This window comes from Leptonychotes weddellii, chromosome 16 (assembly GCF_054177405.1).
Source record: "Leptonychotes weddellii isolate Sample4059 chromosome 16, ASM5417740v2, whole genome shotgun sequence".
NCBI classification, from domain to species: Eukaryota; Metazoa; Chordata; class Mammalia; order Carnivora; family Phocidae; genus Leptonychotes; species Leptonychotes weddellii.
Window position 1 is genome coordinate 37,006,630 of NC_138384.1, and position 17,653 is coordinate 37,024,282.

Here is a 17,653-nt window from a genome sequence, read left to right on the forward strand (position 1 = left end):
GCTCAGGTCATGATCCCAGGGTCCTGGGATCGAGCCCCGCATCAAGCTCCCTGCTCCACTGGAAGCCTGCTTCTCCCCCCTCCCTCTGCCACTCCCCTTGCTTGTGTTCCCTCTCTCACTATGTCTCTGTCAAATAAATAAATAAAATCTTTTAAAAAATAAAAAGTGAAAAGGTTTCTTTATTTTAGAGTGAGTGAGGTGGGACGGAGAGGGGCAGAGGTAGAGAGCGAATCCCAAGCAGACTCTGCACTGAGCTCAGAGCCTGACGTGGGGCTTGATCCCACAACCCTGAAACCACGAACTTCGCCGAAACCAAGAGTCTGACCCTTAACTGACTGCACCACCCAGGCGCTGCTTAAATTTATGATTTTTAAATTATGTGCATTATCTTGTTTGCTCTTAAATATTTTAATTCTCTGGATATAGAGACTCAGAGGTGTTTTCTGCTTTTCTTTTTTTAGTCTTCCTAGTGATGGTGATGAAAAATATGAGAAGACCACAATTAAAAGTGGAGATAAGATATTTTACAAATTCATGAAGAGAATTGCTGCTTGTCAGGAGCAGATTTTGAGGTAGAGGCACATTTTCTTTTATTGTTTTTCTTGATTCTAAAAGCAATACATGTTAGTTTGGAAAATACTGGGAAATATAATGAGAAAACCAAAATCTAATATTCCACAAACCGAGAGGCTACGATTTTAGTGTATTATGTTCGCTTATTTTTTATACATTTGGACGTATGTACATGGGTAGGACTTGTGTGGGGTTTTTTGTTTTTTAGAGCTTTATTTATTTATTTTAGAGAGAGAGGGAGAGAGCATGAGCCAGGAGGGGGAGAAAGAATCTCAAGCTGACTCCAGGCTGAGCACTGAGCCTGATGTGGGGCTCGATCTCATGACCCGGAGATCACGACCTGAGCCGAAACCAAGAGTTGGGTGCTTAACCAACTGTGCCACTCAGACGCCTCAGGAAATGTGTGTTTTTAAAAAACATAATTTGGGGGGCACCTGGCTGGCTCAGTCAGCAGAGCATGCAACGCTTGATCTCGGGGTTGTGAGTTCGAGCCCCATGTTGAGTGTAGAGATTACTTAAAAACTAAAAAAAAACCCCATAATTCAGATCATATACTGTGATTTTTTTTTTAAAGATTTTATTTATTTGACAGAGAGCGAGAGAGCACAAGCAGGGGGAGCAGCAGAGGGAGAAACAGGCTCCCCGCTGAGCAGGGAACCTGACATGGGGCTCAATCCCAGGACTGAGATCATGACCTGAGCTGAAGGCAGACGATTAACTGATTGAGCCACCCAGGTGCCCTAGTATGATTTTTTTTTTTTTTTGTAAAGTAATCTCTACAATATCTTTTCAGTACATTGAGAACTTTGATTTTTTATTTAAGATTTTTTTTAAAGATTTTATTTATTTATTTGAGAGGAGAGGGAGAAAGAGAGAGCATGAGCAGGGGGAGGGGCAGAGGGAGAGGGAGAAGCAGATTCCCTGTTGAGCTGGGAGCCGGATGCAGGGCTCATCCTGGCACTCTGGGATCATGACCTGAGCCGAAGGCAGAGGCTTAACCAACTGAGCCACCCAGTTGCCCTCAACTTTTTATTTCCTCAGAACTTTCTCTCTAACCAAAGGTAACAGAATTTATTGTGTTTGATTTCCTGTGTTTTCTTGTGGGAGTTTTTGGTTTTAGTTTTTACATTTAGGGGTCTGTGATCCATTTTGAGTTAATTTTTGTATATAATGTATGAGGGTCAAGGTTCTTTTTTTGTATGAATATCCAATTGTTGCAACACCAGTTTCTATTACTGATCACATTTGTCTCGCTTATCAGTTACTAAGAGAGGAGTGTCAAAACTTTCAGCTATGATTATAGATACGTCTTCTTCTTTTAATTCTGTTAAAGTTTGTCCCATGCATTTTGGTACTGTTTTAAGATGTATGTACTTGTAGGGTTATTTATCTGATGAATTGATCCTGTTATAATTATAAATAAATGTTGCTATTTATTTCTGTTGATGCTTCTTCCTTGGATTGTATTTGATCTCCTGTGGGTATAGCCACACTAGCTTTCTTTTGTTTAATCTTTGTATGGTTGATCTTTTTTATACTGTTTACTTTTAGCCTCTTCCTTAAAATATAGTGTTTTTTTGTTTTTTTTTTAAGTTATTTGATTTCTTTAAAGTAAAAAAGAAAAAAAAACCAGTTTACTTATTTCTCCCACCCCTGATCCCTCGACTCTGGAAACCACCAATTTCTTCTCTATGAGTTTGGTTTGTTTTTTGTTTTTTTTAGGTCCTGCCTGTAAGTGATTTCACACAGTATGTCTTTCTCTGTCTGGCTTATTTCACTTAGCATTATGCCCTGGAGGCCCATCCATGCTGTCGCAAATGTCAAGATTTCCTTCTTTATGGCTGAGTGTTCTGTTGTGTGTTGTATTTGTATATGTATGTGTACATGTATATACACACACAACACACACACATGTACGCACACACACCACGATTTCTTTATCCATTTATTTGTCGATGGACACTTGGGTTGCTTACATGTCTTGGCTATTGTAAATAATTCTGCAGTGAACATGAGGGTAGTTCTCTTTCTTGAGTTCGTGTTTTTGTCTCCTTTGAATAAATACCCAGAAATGAGCTTGCTGGATCATATGGTAGTTCTGTTTCTAATTTTTTGAGGGACGTCCATACTGTTTGCCACAGTGGCTGCACCAGTTTACATCCCACCAACAGTGCACGAGGGTTCCCTTTTCTCCACATCCTCGCCAACACTTGTTATTTTTTGTCTTTTTGATAATTGCCGTTCTGACAGGGGTGAGGTGATATTTAAAGTATACTTTTTAAACAGCTTATATATATGGGTCTTGCCTTTATTTTATCCAGACTGTTTGCTTTCTGCATAGGGTCTTGAGTCCATTTAATGTGATTATTGGTGGCGGTGGGTTAATTTTGTCACTCTGGTATTGGCTTTTTTCCTTTTTAGTTTTTTTGTCCGTCTGCTCCCTTTTGTTTTAACCTTATTTTCAGTGAATTGAATATTGTTAATTTATGATTTTATGTCTTTCCTGTTGCCATAAACAGTGTTGCTTTAGTGATTATAATGTGCATCTTGGACTTCCTGCAGTCTGCCTTCACACAGTAGGTGCTACTTTATGAACTAAGAACCATAGCACAGAATCCTGTTTACCTTTCCCCTGCCCTTTGTGATCTTGTTTTCACATGTTCACTTCTCTATGTGCTTTATGTCCCATAATGTATTATTATTTTTGTTTGAAATAATAGTTTTTAAGGATAATATATATACAGTAAAATTAAAAATAATGATTGGGGGTGCTTGGCTGGCTCAGTCGGTAGAGCATGCAGGGTTGTGAGTTCAAGCCCTGCATTGGGTATAGAGATTACTTAAAACAAAAAATAAAATCTTTTAAAAAATAATGAAAATAATGATCAGAAGGTCTTTTATATTTATCGACCTATTTACTCTTTTTGTGCTCTACATTCCTTCATGCTGAGCTTCCATCTGGTATTTCCCTTAAGTCTGAAGGACTTCTGATTTTTTTTTTTTTTTTTTTACAATGCAAGCTTAGGGGTGCCTGGGTGGCTTAGGTGGTTGAATATCGGGCTGTTGATCTCAGGTCTTGATTGCAGGGTTGTGAGTTCAAGCCTTGCATTGGGCGTGGAGCCTACTTAAAAATAAGTAAGTAAGTAAGTAAATAAGTAAAATAAAAATAAAGTGTGGGTTTGTTGGAGATAGCCACGAAGGTTTTGTCTACAAATGTATTTGTTAATATTTCTTTTAATAGACATTTTATTGGATATACAATTTGTTTTTTATTGCTTTCCATTCAACACTGGAAAGATTTTGTTCCATTGACTTGTTGTCTTTTAGTGTTTCTGTTAGAAATTAGCTGTAATTCTTTTTTTTTTTTTTTTAAGATTTTATTTATTTATTTGAGACAGAGAGAATGAGAGAGACAGAGAGCACATGAGAGGGGGAGGGTCAGAGGGAGAAGCAGGCTCCCTGCCGAGCAGGGAGCCCGATGCGGGACTCGATCCCGGGACTCCAGGATCATGACCTGAGCCGAAGGCAGTCGCTTAACCAACTGAGCCACCCAGGCGCCCCAGAAATTAGCTGTAATTCTTATTGTTGTTCTTATGTTTGTTATACTTATGTAATTAAACTATTATGTACTTCAGTGACTGTATGTTTTAATATATCCTGCGTGGGATTTGCTGAACTTTTTGGATTTTTGCGTTGATGTCTATTCATGAATTTTGGGAAAATGTTGGCCATTACCTCTTCAAATATTTCTTCTGTCCTCTTTCCTTTTTCTAGGACTCTAGTTACTTGTATGTTTAGACATACAATTTGAAATTGTCCCATGGTTTTTAAAGACCCTGTTTCTTTTTTTAAATTATTTTCACTTTTTGTTTCATTTTGGATATTTCTGTTTTCCTCAGATGCACAGATTTTTTGTTGTTGTTTCCTACCTGCTGTTAACTTTTATTGAATGAAATTCTTTATTCAGCTACGGCATTTTTCATTTCTAGCATTTCTCTTTCAGTTTCCATTTCTGTGCTGACTTCCTCATCTGTTTATGCATGTATACCTTTTCTGCTAGATTCTATGTTTATTATTATTATTATTTTAAAGATTTTATTTATTTATTTGGTAGACACAGAGAGAGAGAGCACAAGCACGGGAGCAGCAGGGAGAGGGAGAAGCAGGCTCCCTGCTAAGCAAGGAGCCCAGTGTGGGGCTCAATCCCAGGACCCTGGGATCATGACCTGAGCCGAAGGCAGATGCTTGATGAACTGAGCCACCCAGGTGCCCCTATATGTTTATTATGGATATTTTATTATTCGTTTGTTTTATCCCCCTGCCACTGACACTTTAAAGTCTTTTTCTGGTAACTGTCATCTTGTCTGTGGGTATTCCTTTTTTTTTTTCTTTAAGATTTTCTTTATTTATTTCAGAGAGAGAGTGCACAAACAGGGTGAGGGGCAGGCAGAGGGAGAAGCAGGCTCCCTGCTGAGCAGGGAGCCCATGAGGGACTTGATCCCAGGACCCTGAGATCATGACCTGAACTGAAGGCAGCAGATGCTTAACCGACTGAGCCACCCCAGCACCCCTGTGGGTATTCTTATATTGACTTTTTTTGTGGCTTAAATTTTTCTGCTGCTCTTAGGGCACTGGGTGGCTCAGTTAAGTGTGCGACTCTTGATTTTGGCTCAGGTCATGAGACCGAGCCCTGCGTTGGGCTCTGCACTGAGTGTGGAGCCTGCTTAGGGTTCTGGTTCTCTCTCTCCCTCTTGCTCTGCCCTCCGCACCCCCCCCCAACCACACACTCTCTCTCAAATAAATAAATTAATTTTCTGCTGTTCTGTATATCTAATTTCTTTTTATTGTTTACCATTGTATGTTGAAGAACAGTAGATACTGAAGTAAATATTTACTCCTTGGAAGGGTGTGTCCCTTCTTCTGTAAGGCTAGTAGTGTGGAGATCCAAGTCTGCTTACTCTGTGGTTGAGCTCTGTCTGGACCTTGTTGCAGTTGTAGTTAGATTTGGTTCAACATTGGCTTTAGTGCCTTCATCCAGACTTTGAATCAAACATTGACAAGACTTCAGATATCTTGCTGATCTCTACAGGCTTGCTGCTAGGTTTTGGGCCTTTGGATTTTCTTTGCTCTCTGGTTTTGCTCCTGGTACTCTGCAAGAAGGAAGCAAAGTTTGCAAAGCATGGTCTCTGATGTTGAAATGTGATTTGTGTATGGTCCTTCTTCAGGGTCTATTGTTTCCTTGCTCTAGGTATTCCTGGAGTGGAGAACCACTTTTTTTGACCTGCCCTACATCAGAAGTCACTGAGCTCCCAGCCTGCAGCCACTGTGGAGTCCAAAGGACATTTGAGTTTCAGCTTATGCCAGCACTGGTCAGCATGCTCAGAAGCACTAATTTAGGTAATAAGCCCGTTATTTTTTTATTTTTTATTTTTTAAAGATTTTATTTGAGAGAGAGAGAGCACATGAGAGGAGGGAGGGTCAGAGGGAGAAGCAGACTCCCTACTGAGCAGGGAGCCCGATGCGGGACTCGATCCAGGGACTCCAGGATCATGACCTGAGCCGAAGGCAGTCGCTTAACCAACTGAGCCACCCAGGCGCCCCAATAAGCCCTTTATTAATTTGAGTTTGTGGATTTATTGCACTAATCTGGAATTATTTTACAAGGAAAGGCTATCATTTCATTTTTGTTTACTTATAAAATGTAAGCATATTACAAAAAATTTGGGAAATTTATAATCCAACCAGTCCAGCACAAACACTGATACCATTTTGTCGGCTTTTTTTTTTTTTTTTAAAGATTTTATTTATCTGAGAGAGAGAGAGAGCACAAGCAGGGGGAGCGGCAGAGGGAGAGGGAGAAGCAGATTCCCCGCTGAGCAAGGAGCCCGACGGGGGGCTTGATCCCAGGACGCTGGGATCATGACCTGAGCTGAAGGCAGATGCTTAACTGACTGAGCCACCAGGTGCCCCCATTTTGTCGGTTTAAGGCCAAGCTGTTTTCTATCCTTAAAATTATTTTCATAGTGGGAGCCCCTGGCTGGCTAGGTTGCTGGAGTATGTGACTCTTGATGTCAGGGCTGTGAGTTCAAGCCCCACATTGGGGTAGAGTTTACTTAAAAAAAAGAAACAAACAAACAAAAAAATAGCATTGTATTATAGTCAAAATTTATTATTATTTAAAAAAACTGGGGGCGGAGGGGACAAATAACTTTTACAGGGGTACCTGGCTGGTTCAGTTGGAAGAGCATGTGACTCGATCTTGAGGTCATGAGTTTGAGACCCATGTTGAGTGTAGCGATTACTAAAAATTATTTTGAAAAACTTTAAAAATTAAAAAATGTTTTAAAAAAATAATTTGGGGCACCTGGGTGGCTCAGTTGGTAGAGCACGTGACTTGATCTTGGGGTTGTGAGTTTAAGCCCCATGTTGGGCATAGAGCGTACTTAAAAATTTTTAAAAATTTAAAAATAAACTTAGGGGTGCCTGGGTGGCTCAGTTGGTTAAGCGTCTGATTTTGGCTGTGGTCATGATCTCAGGGTCCTGGGATCAAGCCTTGCGTCGGGCTCTGTGCTCATTGGGGAGACTGCTCGTCCCTCTGCCTCTCCCCCTGCTCATGCTCAAGTGCTCTCTCTCTCAAATAATAAAATCTCTTTTAAAAATTTTTTTAAATAACTTTTATGTGATTATGGTTATGATTTTGTCATCATTATATGGTCTTTCTAAACAAAAATTAAGTTTTTATAATAAAAGTAATGGGGCACCTGGCTGGCCCTGTCAGTAGAGCATGTGACTCTTATCTTGGTCATGAGTTCAGGCCACACACTGGGCGTAGAGCAGGGCTCACTCTCACAACCCTGAGATCATGACCTGAGCTGAAACCACGAGTTGGATGCTCAACCAACCAAGCCACCCAGGCACCCCTAAGTTTATTTATTTTTTTAGTAATCTCTATCCCCGATTTTAGCTTGAACTCATAATCCCGAGATTGAGAGTTGCATGCTCTTCTGACTGAGCTGTTATATTAACGGTATTAATTCTTCCAATTCATCAACATGGATGTCTTTCCATTTATTTGTGTCTTTCATTTCCTTCAGTAGTGTTTTATAGGTTTCAGTGTACAAGTCTTTTGCCTACTTGGTTAAATTTATTCCTAAGTATTTTATTTTTTTAATCTTTTTTTTTTTTGGATTCATTGTTTATCCTGCAACTTTGCTGAATGTATTTATGAGACGCTGTGAAAGCAATGCTCAAAGAAAAAGTTAGAGTTGAAAACACATATGTTTAAAAACAAAGATCTCAAGGGCGCCTGGGTGGCTCAGTCGGTTAAGCATCTGCCTTCGGCTCGGGTCATGATCCCAGGGTCCTGGGATCGAGCCCCGCATCGGGCTCCCTGCTCCGCGGGAGGCCTGTTTCTCCCTCTCCCACTGCCCCTGCTTGTGTTCCCTCTCTCGCTGTGTCTCTCTCTGTCAAATCTTAAAAAAATAAAAATAAAAATAAAAAAGATTTTATTTATTTATTTATTTGACAGAGAGAGACCCAGGACCCTGGGATCATGACCCGAGCCGAAGTCAGATGCTTAACCGACTGAGCCACCCAGGCGCCCCAAATAAAATCTTTAAAAAAAATAAAAAATAAAGATTTCAAATCAGTGACCTAACATACATTGCAAGGAACTTAAGAACAACCAACCAACCAAAGGTGGCAAAAGAAAGGAAGAAATAAAGGCTAAAGCAGAGATTTCAAAGGAGAATATAGACACAATAGGAAAAATATATGAAACCCAATTTTTTTGTGTGGATATTTAGGTTTTTCTACATAGAAGGTAAAATCATCTGCAACAGAGATCATTTTATTTCTTCCTTTACAATTTTGCCTTTTATTTCTCTTTTTTTTGCTTAATTCCTCTAAAACTTCTGTGTTGATTAGAAGTGGCAAAAGTGGGCATCCTAATCTTGTTCCTGATTGAGGAATTTCCCTTCTGTTTTTGGAGTTCTTTTTATCACTACAGGGTGTTGATTTTTGTCAAATGCCTTTTCTGCATCAAGTGAGATAATTGTGCAGTTCTATTTATTTTATTAATGTGTATTACATTGATTTTTGTATATTTAACCACCTTTGCATGTTAGGGTAAATCTTACTGGATCATGGTGTATAAATCTTTTTTTTTTTAAGATTTTATTTTTAAGTAATCTCTACACCCAACATGGGACTCAAGCTCAGAACCCTGAGATCAAGAGTCACAGGCTCTACCAACTAAACCAGCCAGGCACCCTGCTGTATAAATCTTTTTAATAAGCTCTTGGATTTTGTTTGCTAGTATTTTGTTGAGTATTTTTGTATCTTATATTTATTTTTTTAAGATTATTTAAGCAACCTCTTTATCCAGTGTGGGGCTTGAACTCACAACCCCGAAATCGAGATCCTCATGCTCTACCCACTAAGCCAGCCAGACACCTTGTATCTTACATTTATAAGGGATATTGGTCTATAATTTTCTTGTAGTGTCTTAGTCTAGACTTGGTATTAAGATAATGCTTGCCTTGGGGCACCTGGCTAGCTTGGTTGATGCAGCATGCAACTCTTATTTATTTACTTATCTAATTTTTTTCTTTTTATGTTTTTTTTTTGTGTTTCTGTATGTTTTTTTTTTAAAGATTTTATTTATTTATTTGAGACAGAGAGAATGAGAGAGAGAGAGTACATGAGAGGGGGGAGGGTCAGAAGGAGAAGCGGGCACCCTGCCGAGCAGGGAGCCCGATGCGGGACTCGATCCCGGGACTCCAGGATCATGACCTGAGCCGAAGGCAGTCGCTTAACCAACTGAGCCACCCAGGCGCCCCTGTATGTTTTTTTTTTAAAACAGGCTCCATGCACAGCACGGAGCCCAACATGGGGCTCGAGCTCAAAACTGAGCTGAAGGCCTGAGCTGAGATCAAGAGTTGGACACTCAACCGACTGAGCCACCTAGGCACCCCACATTCAACTCTTGATCTCGGGGTTGTGAGTTTGAGCCCCATGTTGGGTGTAGTGTCTACTTAGAAAATAAATTCCTTGTAGAATGAGTTAGTGATCATTCCCTTCTCTTTAGTTTTTTGGTGGAGTTTAGGAAGGATTGGTGTTCTTTGTTATTTTTTATTTATTTATTTTTAAAGATTTTATTTATTCATGAGAGACAGAGAGAGAGACAGAGGCAGAGGGAGAAGCAGGCTCCCCGTGGAGCAGGGAGCCCGATGCAGGACTTGATCCCAGGACCCTGGGATCATGACCTGAGCCGAAGGCAGATGCTTAACTGACTGAGCCACCCAGGCGTCCCAGGATTGGTGTTCTTTGAATGTTTTGTCATATTCACTAGTTAAACCATCTAGTTCTTGGCTTTTGTGTTGTTGGGTGGTTTTTGATTACTGGTTCAATCTCCTTGCTAGTTACAGGTCTGTTCAAATTTTCTATTTCTTGAGTCAGTTTTGGTAGATTGCATGTTTTGGTAGTTTGTCCATTTCATTTAGGTTATCTGATTTATTGCTATACAACTTACAATACTTTTTTTCTATAAAATTAGTAGTAATGTCCCTACTTTATTTTTGATTTTGGTGATTTGAGTCTTCTCTCTTTTTTTCTTAGTCATTCCAGGTAAAGATTTGTTGACTTTCTAGATTTTTCTCTATTGTTTTATAGTCTGCATATTTAAAATCTCTATCTTTTATTTTTTCTTCTGCTAGCTTTGGTTGGTTGGTGGTCTTTTTCTAATTCCTCAAGGTATACAGTTAGGTCATTGATTTGAGATCTTTCTTTGTCCTTTTTTTTTTTTTTTTAAGTTTTATTTATTAGTTTGAGAAAGAGTGAGCAAGTAAGGGGAAGGGCAAAGGGAAAGTGAGAATCCTGAAGGAGACTCCCCATTGAGCTCAGAACCCCACACAGGGCTTGATCCCAGGACCCTGAGATCATGACCTGAGCTGAAATTAAGAGTAGGCACTTAACCAACTGAGCCACCCAGGCACCCCTCTTTGTTTTTAATGTATGTGTTTGCGCTTCTAATTTTCCACTTAGCACTGCTTTTACTACATCTGATAAGATTTGGTATTTTGTGTTTTTGTTTTCATTTGTCTCAGATAAATATTGTCTAATTGCCCTTAATGATTTCTTCTTTGACCTCTTGGTTATTTAAAAGTGTTTTATTTAATTTCCACATTGTGAATTTTCCAGTTTTATTACTTATTTCTAGTTTCATATCATTGTGATTAGAAAAGATAACTTTGTGTGATTTCAATCTTTCTAATTTATTGAGACTTACTTTGTGGCCTAACATATGGTATATCCCAGAGAATATTCTATGTGCACTTGAAAAGAATGTGTTTACTGCTGTAGTTGAGTGGAGTGTTCTGTATGTGCCTGTTCTTTTTTTGGGGGGGGGGGGTATGTGCCTGTTAGTGGTAATTGATTTATAGCCTTGTCAAAACCTTTGTTTCTTTATTGATCTTATGTTTGGTTGTTTCATCCATAAGTAGGGTATTGAAGTCAACTATTATTGTAGCACTGTCTATTTTTCCCTTCAATTCTGTCAGTTTTTGCTTCATACATTTTGGGCCTCTTCATATAGAAGTATATATGTTTATAATTGTTATACTATTTGCTTAGAATGTATTTTTCTATGCTTTTTCTTTCATTCTCTTTGTGTCCCTGTATCTAGAGAGTCTCTAATAGATAGTGTACAGATGGATCTTGTTTTATTTTTGTTATATCCAATCTGCCAGTGCCCTTTTTTAATGGAGCTTAATCCATTTACATTTAATGTCATTATTGGTAAAGAAGGATTGACTTCTGCCATATAGCTATTTCTTTTCTGTATGTCTTATAATATTTTTGTTTCTCAATTAATTCTTCCATGACTGACTGTTTCTTTCTTTTTTGTATAGGTGATTTTGGGGGGGTGGGTCGTATAACATTCAGATTCCCTTTCATTTTTTTAGTTACTCATTTAGTAGTTACTTTGGGGATTACAGTTAACATCTTAAAATTATAACAATGTAGTTGAATAATACCAACTTTGTTTCAATAGTATACAAACACTCTGCTTCTGTATACCTCTTTGTTCCTCTCTCTTTTTTTTTTTTAAAGATTTTATTTATTTATTTGACAGAGAGAGACACAGCGAGAGAGGGAACACAAGCAGGGGGAGTGGGAGAGGGAGAAGCAGGCTTCCCGCTGAGCAGGGAGCCCGATGCGGGGCTCGATCCCAGGACCCTGGGATCATGACCTGAGCTGAAGGCAGATGCTTAACGACTGAGCCACCCAGGCGCCCTCTTTTTTTTTTTTTTTTAAGATTTTATTTTATTTTATTTTTTTTAAAGATTTTATTTATTTATTTGAGAGAGAGAGAATGAGATAGAGACAGAGAGAGCATGAGATGGGGGAGCGTCAGAGGGAGAAGCAGACTTCCTGCTGAGCAGGGAGCCCGATGCGGGACTCGATCCTGGGACTCCAGGATCATGACCTGAGCCGAAGGCAGTCACTTAACCAACTGAGCCACTCAGGTCCCCTAAGATTTTATTTTTAAGTACTCTCTACACCCAACGTGGGGCTCGAATTTACAACCCCAGGATCAAAAGTCGCATGCTCCATCTACTGAGCTAGCCAAATGCCCCAATATTACCTCATTCTTTTAGCATCCTGTGTTGCTATAGAAAGCAGTCCCATTCTGACTGTTAGTCCTTTGAATGGGAACTCTTGCTTCCAGGTCAGTTTTAGAATCTTCACTTTATTCTTGTTATTTTGAAATTGTATATATTGTGCTGAGTACTTGATAGGTGTTTTGAGTTCAGAAACCCTTCAACTTCCTTGATGATTTTCTTCCATTTTTTTTTTTGTTGTACCTTTATGGGAACTTCTGTTTTGATTCTGTTCTTTTTTGTTTTGATTTTTGTTTCACTTTCCAGTTTTCTTCAACTGTGTACTTTATTCATCTTTTTAGTTGTGGTAAAAAAATATATATATGTATGTATATATATACATACATATATATATACATATATAACATAAAATTTAACATCTTAACCATTTGTAAGTGTGCAATTTAGTAATGTTAAGTTTATTCAGATTGTTATGCAGCCATTCTCCAGAACTTTTTCCTCTTGCAAAACTGCAACTCTATGATAACAACTCCCCATTTCCCCCTCTCCTCAGCACCTGGCAACCACCGTTCTACTTTCTGTTTCTATGAATTTGACTACTTGAGATACCTCATATAAGTGGAATCATAGTATTTGTCCTTTGAGACTGCCTTATTTCACTTAGCATAAGGGAGATTCATCCATGTCATACCATGTGTCAGAATTTCCTTCTTTTTTTTTTTTTTTTAAAGATTTTATTTATTTATTTGAGAGAGAGAGACAGAGAGCACATGAGAGGGGGGAGGGTCAGGAGGGTCAGAGGGAGAAGCAGACTCCCTGCCGAGCAGGGAGCCTGATGTGGGACTCGATCCAGGGGCTCCAGGATCATGACCTGAGCCGAAGGCAGTCGCTTAACCAACTGAGCCACCCAGGCGCCCACAATTTCCTTCTTTTTTAAAGTTGAATAATACTCTGTAGTATGGATCTACCACATTTTGTTCATCTGTTCATTTGTTGAACACTTGGGTTGCTTCTGCTTCTTGGCTATTATGAATATTGTTGCTATGATTATAGGTGTACAAATCTCTCTTCATGATCCTGCTTTCAGTTCTTTTGGATATATATACCAGAAGCAGAATTGCTGGATCATATGGTAATTCTATTTTTAATTCTTTGAGGAACCACCATAACATTTTCCATAGTGGCTGCACCATTTTATATTCCCAGTCAACAGCGCACAAGAATTTCAATTTCTCTATATCCTCACCAACACTTGTTTCCCGTTGTTTTGTTTTGTTTTGATAGTAACCATCCTAATGGATGTGACGTATCTGCTGTGGTTACAATTCGCATTTCCCTAATGATTAATGATGTTGAGCATCCGAATGGCTTGTTAGCCATTTACATATCATTTTAGGAGAAATGTCTACTCAAGTCTTACTGTTCATTTTATAGTCAGGTTATATGACTTTTGGTTGTTGAGTTGTAAGAGTTCTTTTTATATTCTAGATATGAACCCCTTATCAGATGTGATTTTTGCAAATGTTTTCTTCCATTTTGTAGGTTCCCTTTTCACTGTTGTGTCCTTTGGTGCACCTAAGTTTTTAATTTTGATATAGCCCAATTTGTCTATTTTTACATCTGTTGCCTGTGCTTTTGGTTTTATATTCAGGAAATCCTTGCCATGTACTTCCTTTTTAAAAAGGAAGCACACGGGGCACCTGGGTGGCTCAGTCGTTAAGCGTGTGCCTTCGCTCAGGTCATGATCCCAGGGTGCTGGGATCGAGCCCTGCATTGGGCTCCCTGCTCAGGGGGGAGTCTGCTTCTCCCTCTCCTGCTCCCCCTGCTTGTGCTCTCTCTCCCGCTGTATCTCACTCTGTCAAATAAGTAAATAAAATCTTTAAAAAAAAAAAACAACACACAGTAAAGTACACCAATCTTAAGCCTACGGCTTGATGAATTTTTACATAAATAAACTCTTGTAATTATCACCCAGAGTAAGATGGGGAGTGTTTGCAGTGTCCCAGAAAGTCCCTTGGGCCTCCTTCCCTCTCTAGGGTTATCACTCTCCCCTGTCCCCTTATGAATTTTGCCTGCTCTGGAACTTCACACAAATGGAATCATATGGTGTATGACTTTGAGCCTGAGTGCTTCTATTTAACTTTACATCTTTGTTAACTCTTATCTTCTAACCCTTCTTTTGAATTTAGTTTGGCTGTTCTATTTTTATTTTTCAAAAGCTCTTCCTTATTCTCTGAAACTTTTTCATACCACCTTTTTGTTTTGTTTTGTTTTGTTTGATGCGTTCTTTTGTATCTTTTTTTTTTTTAAAGATTTTATTTATTTATTTGAGAGAGAGAGAAGGAGAGACAGAGAGCATGAGAGGGAGGAGGGTCAGAGGGAGAAGCAGACTCCCTGCCGAGCAGGGAGCCCAATGCGGGACTCGATCCCGGGACTCCGGGATCATGACCTGAGCCGAAGGCAGTCGCTCAACCGACTGAGCCACCCAGGCGCCCGTTCTTTTGTATCTTTAAGAAGTGGTCTAGGGGCACCTGGATAGCTCAGTCAGTTAAGCATCCTACTCTTGATCTTAGCTCAGGTCTTGAACTCAGGGCCGTAAATTCAAGTCCCACCTTGGGCTCCATGCTGGGCGTGGAGCCTACTTAAAAAAAGAGAAGTGGTCTGTTTTTTTAAGTTTTCACTTGTTACCCATGTTGTCTATTTTCTGCAACTTTTTTTAAAGATTTTTAAGTAATCTCTACACCCAGTGTTGACTTGAACCTACAACCCCGAGATCAAGAGTTGGGTGCTCCATAGACTGAGTCAGTCAGGCACCCCCTCCTGTAATTTTTCTGATCCCCAAATGTTATGTTGGAGATTTTCTATAAATGTCTGGCGAACCTTGAAAATCACCATTACTAACAACATATGTCAACATCATTCTGGTCATCATTCTTGACATTAATACAGGTAGGAAGTTTAGATAGATAGATGGCTAGAAAAAAAATTTTTTTTTTTTTTTAAAGATTTTACTTACTTAATTGACCCAGAGAGAGAGAGAGTGAGCACAAGCAGGGGAAACTGCAGGCAGAGAGAGAGGGAGAAGCAGGCTCCTCGCAGAGTAGGGAGCCCCATGTGGGGCTCAATCCCAGGACCGTGAGATCATGACCTGAGCAGAAGGCAGACACTTAACCGACTGAGCCCCTTAGAAAAAAAAATTCTGCCTTCGGCTCAGGTCATGATCCCAGAGTCCTGGGATCAAGTCCCACATCGGGCTCCCAGCTCAGCGGGGAGCCTGCTTCTCCCTCTGACCCTCTCCTCTCTCATGCTGTTTCTCTCTCTCTCTCTCAAATAAATAAATAAATAAAATCTTAAAAAAAAGAAAAAATTCTAAAGACAGGAAAATTCAGTATATACTAATTAAGAATATTGGAATAAATGTGTGCAAATTCAACATAAGGAAAAGTAAGTGTATGTGAAGCAGTTGCTGGATTTAGGCAGTGGGTTCTTTTACCTAGTTTCTAAACGATCCTTCTGAAGCTAAGAGAATTACATTCATTCCGTTTTTCAGTTTTAGATCATATGTATTTGGCTTTTTACTATAATAAGGAAATTTATGTCCTGCTCTACTCCAAATATTGTAGTTTTTTTTTTTTTTTTTATTTCTTCAAGTAATCTCTGCACCCATTGTGGGGCTTGAACTTACAACTCCGAGATCAGGAGTCACATGCTCCCCCAACTGAGCCAGCCACATGCCCCATTTTAGTATTATTTGTACTTCATTGAGGTTTATAAGTCTGTACTCTGTCACCATGATTGTCACAGCTAATAAGCTTTTGTTCTGTGTTTCAGTGGTTTGTGTGTTCAAACCATTCTTTTCAGTGAGCTTTTCCATTCCTGAATCTTTTATTTTGATTCTTCTCTGGCAGCTACATTCTATCAAGTGATAGCCTTAAGGAGGGCTTATAGTGGTTATTCTTACTTCAGAATGTCTGCCTTTGTATTGAAGGACAACCCATGTATAAAATCCTGAGGTCCCATTTTCTTTCCTCCCGACGGTGGTAGACCTGCTGCTGTCATGTCCTCACAGTGAGAGCCCCTCTGGCTCTCCTGTCATCTGCCATGGCCCCGTTTCACAGAGAAGTACATTTTTCTCCCACTCCCTGAGATCCTTTATATTGAGATCTTTAGGCTGTGAGTGAAGTCTGAGGGTGGCCTGATTTCCCCCCGCTTTGTAACCGTTTATGCTATAGCACCTGTAGATTTTTCTTTATTCCTGAAGTCCAGTCTCTGAACTAGCGTGTCTTGCTGTTGCATTGTTCCATAATCCTTTCATCCTGGGACAAGGTGGATTTTCAGACCTGCATTTAGTTTTTCTTTCTTTCTTTCTTTCTTTTGAATTTCTGAATATTTTTTCTGTTGCATGTGTAGCTTTTCTGAGAAGCAGTAACAGTTGTGTTGGTCACCTTTCTTCTCCTGTACTCCCATCTTTCCTCTTTCCCTCTGTGTTCACTGCCATTCTCTTAAGCCTTCCCTTTCTACCTGTAATTACATTTCACCTGTCTTTTCTGTTCCTTGTGGCCTATGCTGTTTTTCATTAGATGCATACTGGGGCTGTTTTGACCTCCACATAGTTTCCTCTTTCTCAGTTTCCTCTTTCTCCTACCCCTCCCTCGCCCTTCTATGCCAGGGCCCTGGGCTCAGGCCTCATGTTCAGTACTCCGCTGTTTGGTATTTTGTTCCATCTGATTCCTTGCCGCTGCTCCTTTGCTACCCTGGTGGCTACCAGTTCTCAGACTGCAGCCTTCTTATGCCCTCTGCAAAGTACATGTTGCATATTCTGGTTGGAAATTATCTCAAATTCACCAGGTCATTTCTCCCAAATCAGCTCTATTTTGGCCTTGTTAGTTCTGTCTTTGGTGCTTTTCTTTCCATATCCCTGCCTGCATTTTCTTTTCAAAGTGTTTTTCCTGGGGCACCTGGGTGGCTCAGTCGTTAAGCATCTGCCTTCGGCTCAGGTCATGATCCCAGGGTCCTGGGATCGAGGCTCACATTGGGCTCCCTGCTCAGCGGGAAGCCTGCTTCTCCCTCTCCCAGTCCCCCTGCTTGTGTTCCCTCTCTCGCTGTCTCTCTCTCTGTCAAATAAATAAAGAAAAAATCTTTAAAAAAAAAAAGTGGTTTTCCTTTGCTGCTCCAAACCAGTTGTCTAGCTCCTCATGTTGACTTGTTTCACCGTTTTGATATCAGCAGGAGTTCTTGTTGATCATGTTTTCTTGGTGTTATTCTTCATGGCTCTGTACATTGATAAATTTCTGTAAGCACTTAGGATTTGTGTGTGTGTGTGTGTGTTTGTGAGAGAGAGAGAATCCTTTTTTGGAGGTAGTGTGTTCTCTTAGTGTGATATTTATTTATGTATGTGTGTAAGTTAAGTAAGCAAGCAAGCTCCACACTCAACTTGGGGCTCGAACTCATGACCC

The 17,653-nt window shown here is 39.8% G+C and overlaps 1 protein-coding gene across 3 annotated transcripts in view; it reads left to right on the top strand.

Moving 5' to 3' along the window:
• PDCD2L (programmed cell death 2 like) overlaps window positions 1-17,653 on the top strand; it is a 23,454-nt gene that overhangs the window by 3,914 nt on the left and 1,887 nt on the right. Inside the window, exons 5-8 of one of the 3 annotated variants that reach the window (XM_081807567.1) lie at window positions 462-572; window positions 3,093-3,149; window positions 5,822-5,970; window positions 8,102-9,201. In XM_081807567.1, coding sequence (XP_081663693.1) covers window positions 462-572; window positions 3,093-3,149; window positions 5,822-5,970; window positions 8,102-8,208 — 424 coding nt within the window. In that variant the 3' untranslated portion in view covers window positions 8,209-9,201. Of the gene's footprint in view, window positions 1-461; window positions 573-3,092; window positions 3,150-5,821; window positions 5,971-8,101; window positions 9,202-17,653 lie in introns of those variants that run through there. The other 2 variants (XM_081807566.1, XM_006730751.3) reach the window with 2 other exon arrangements.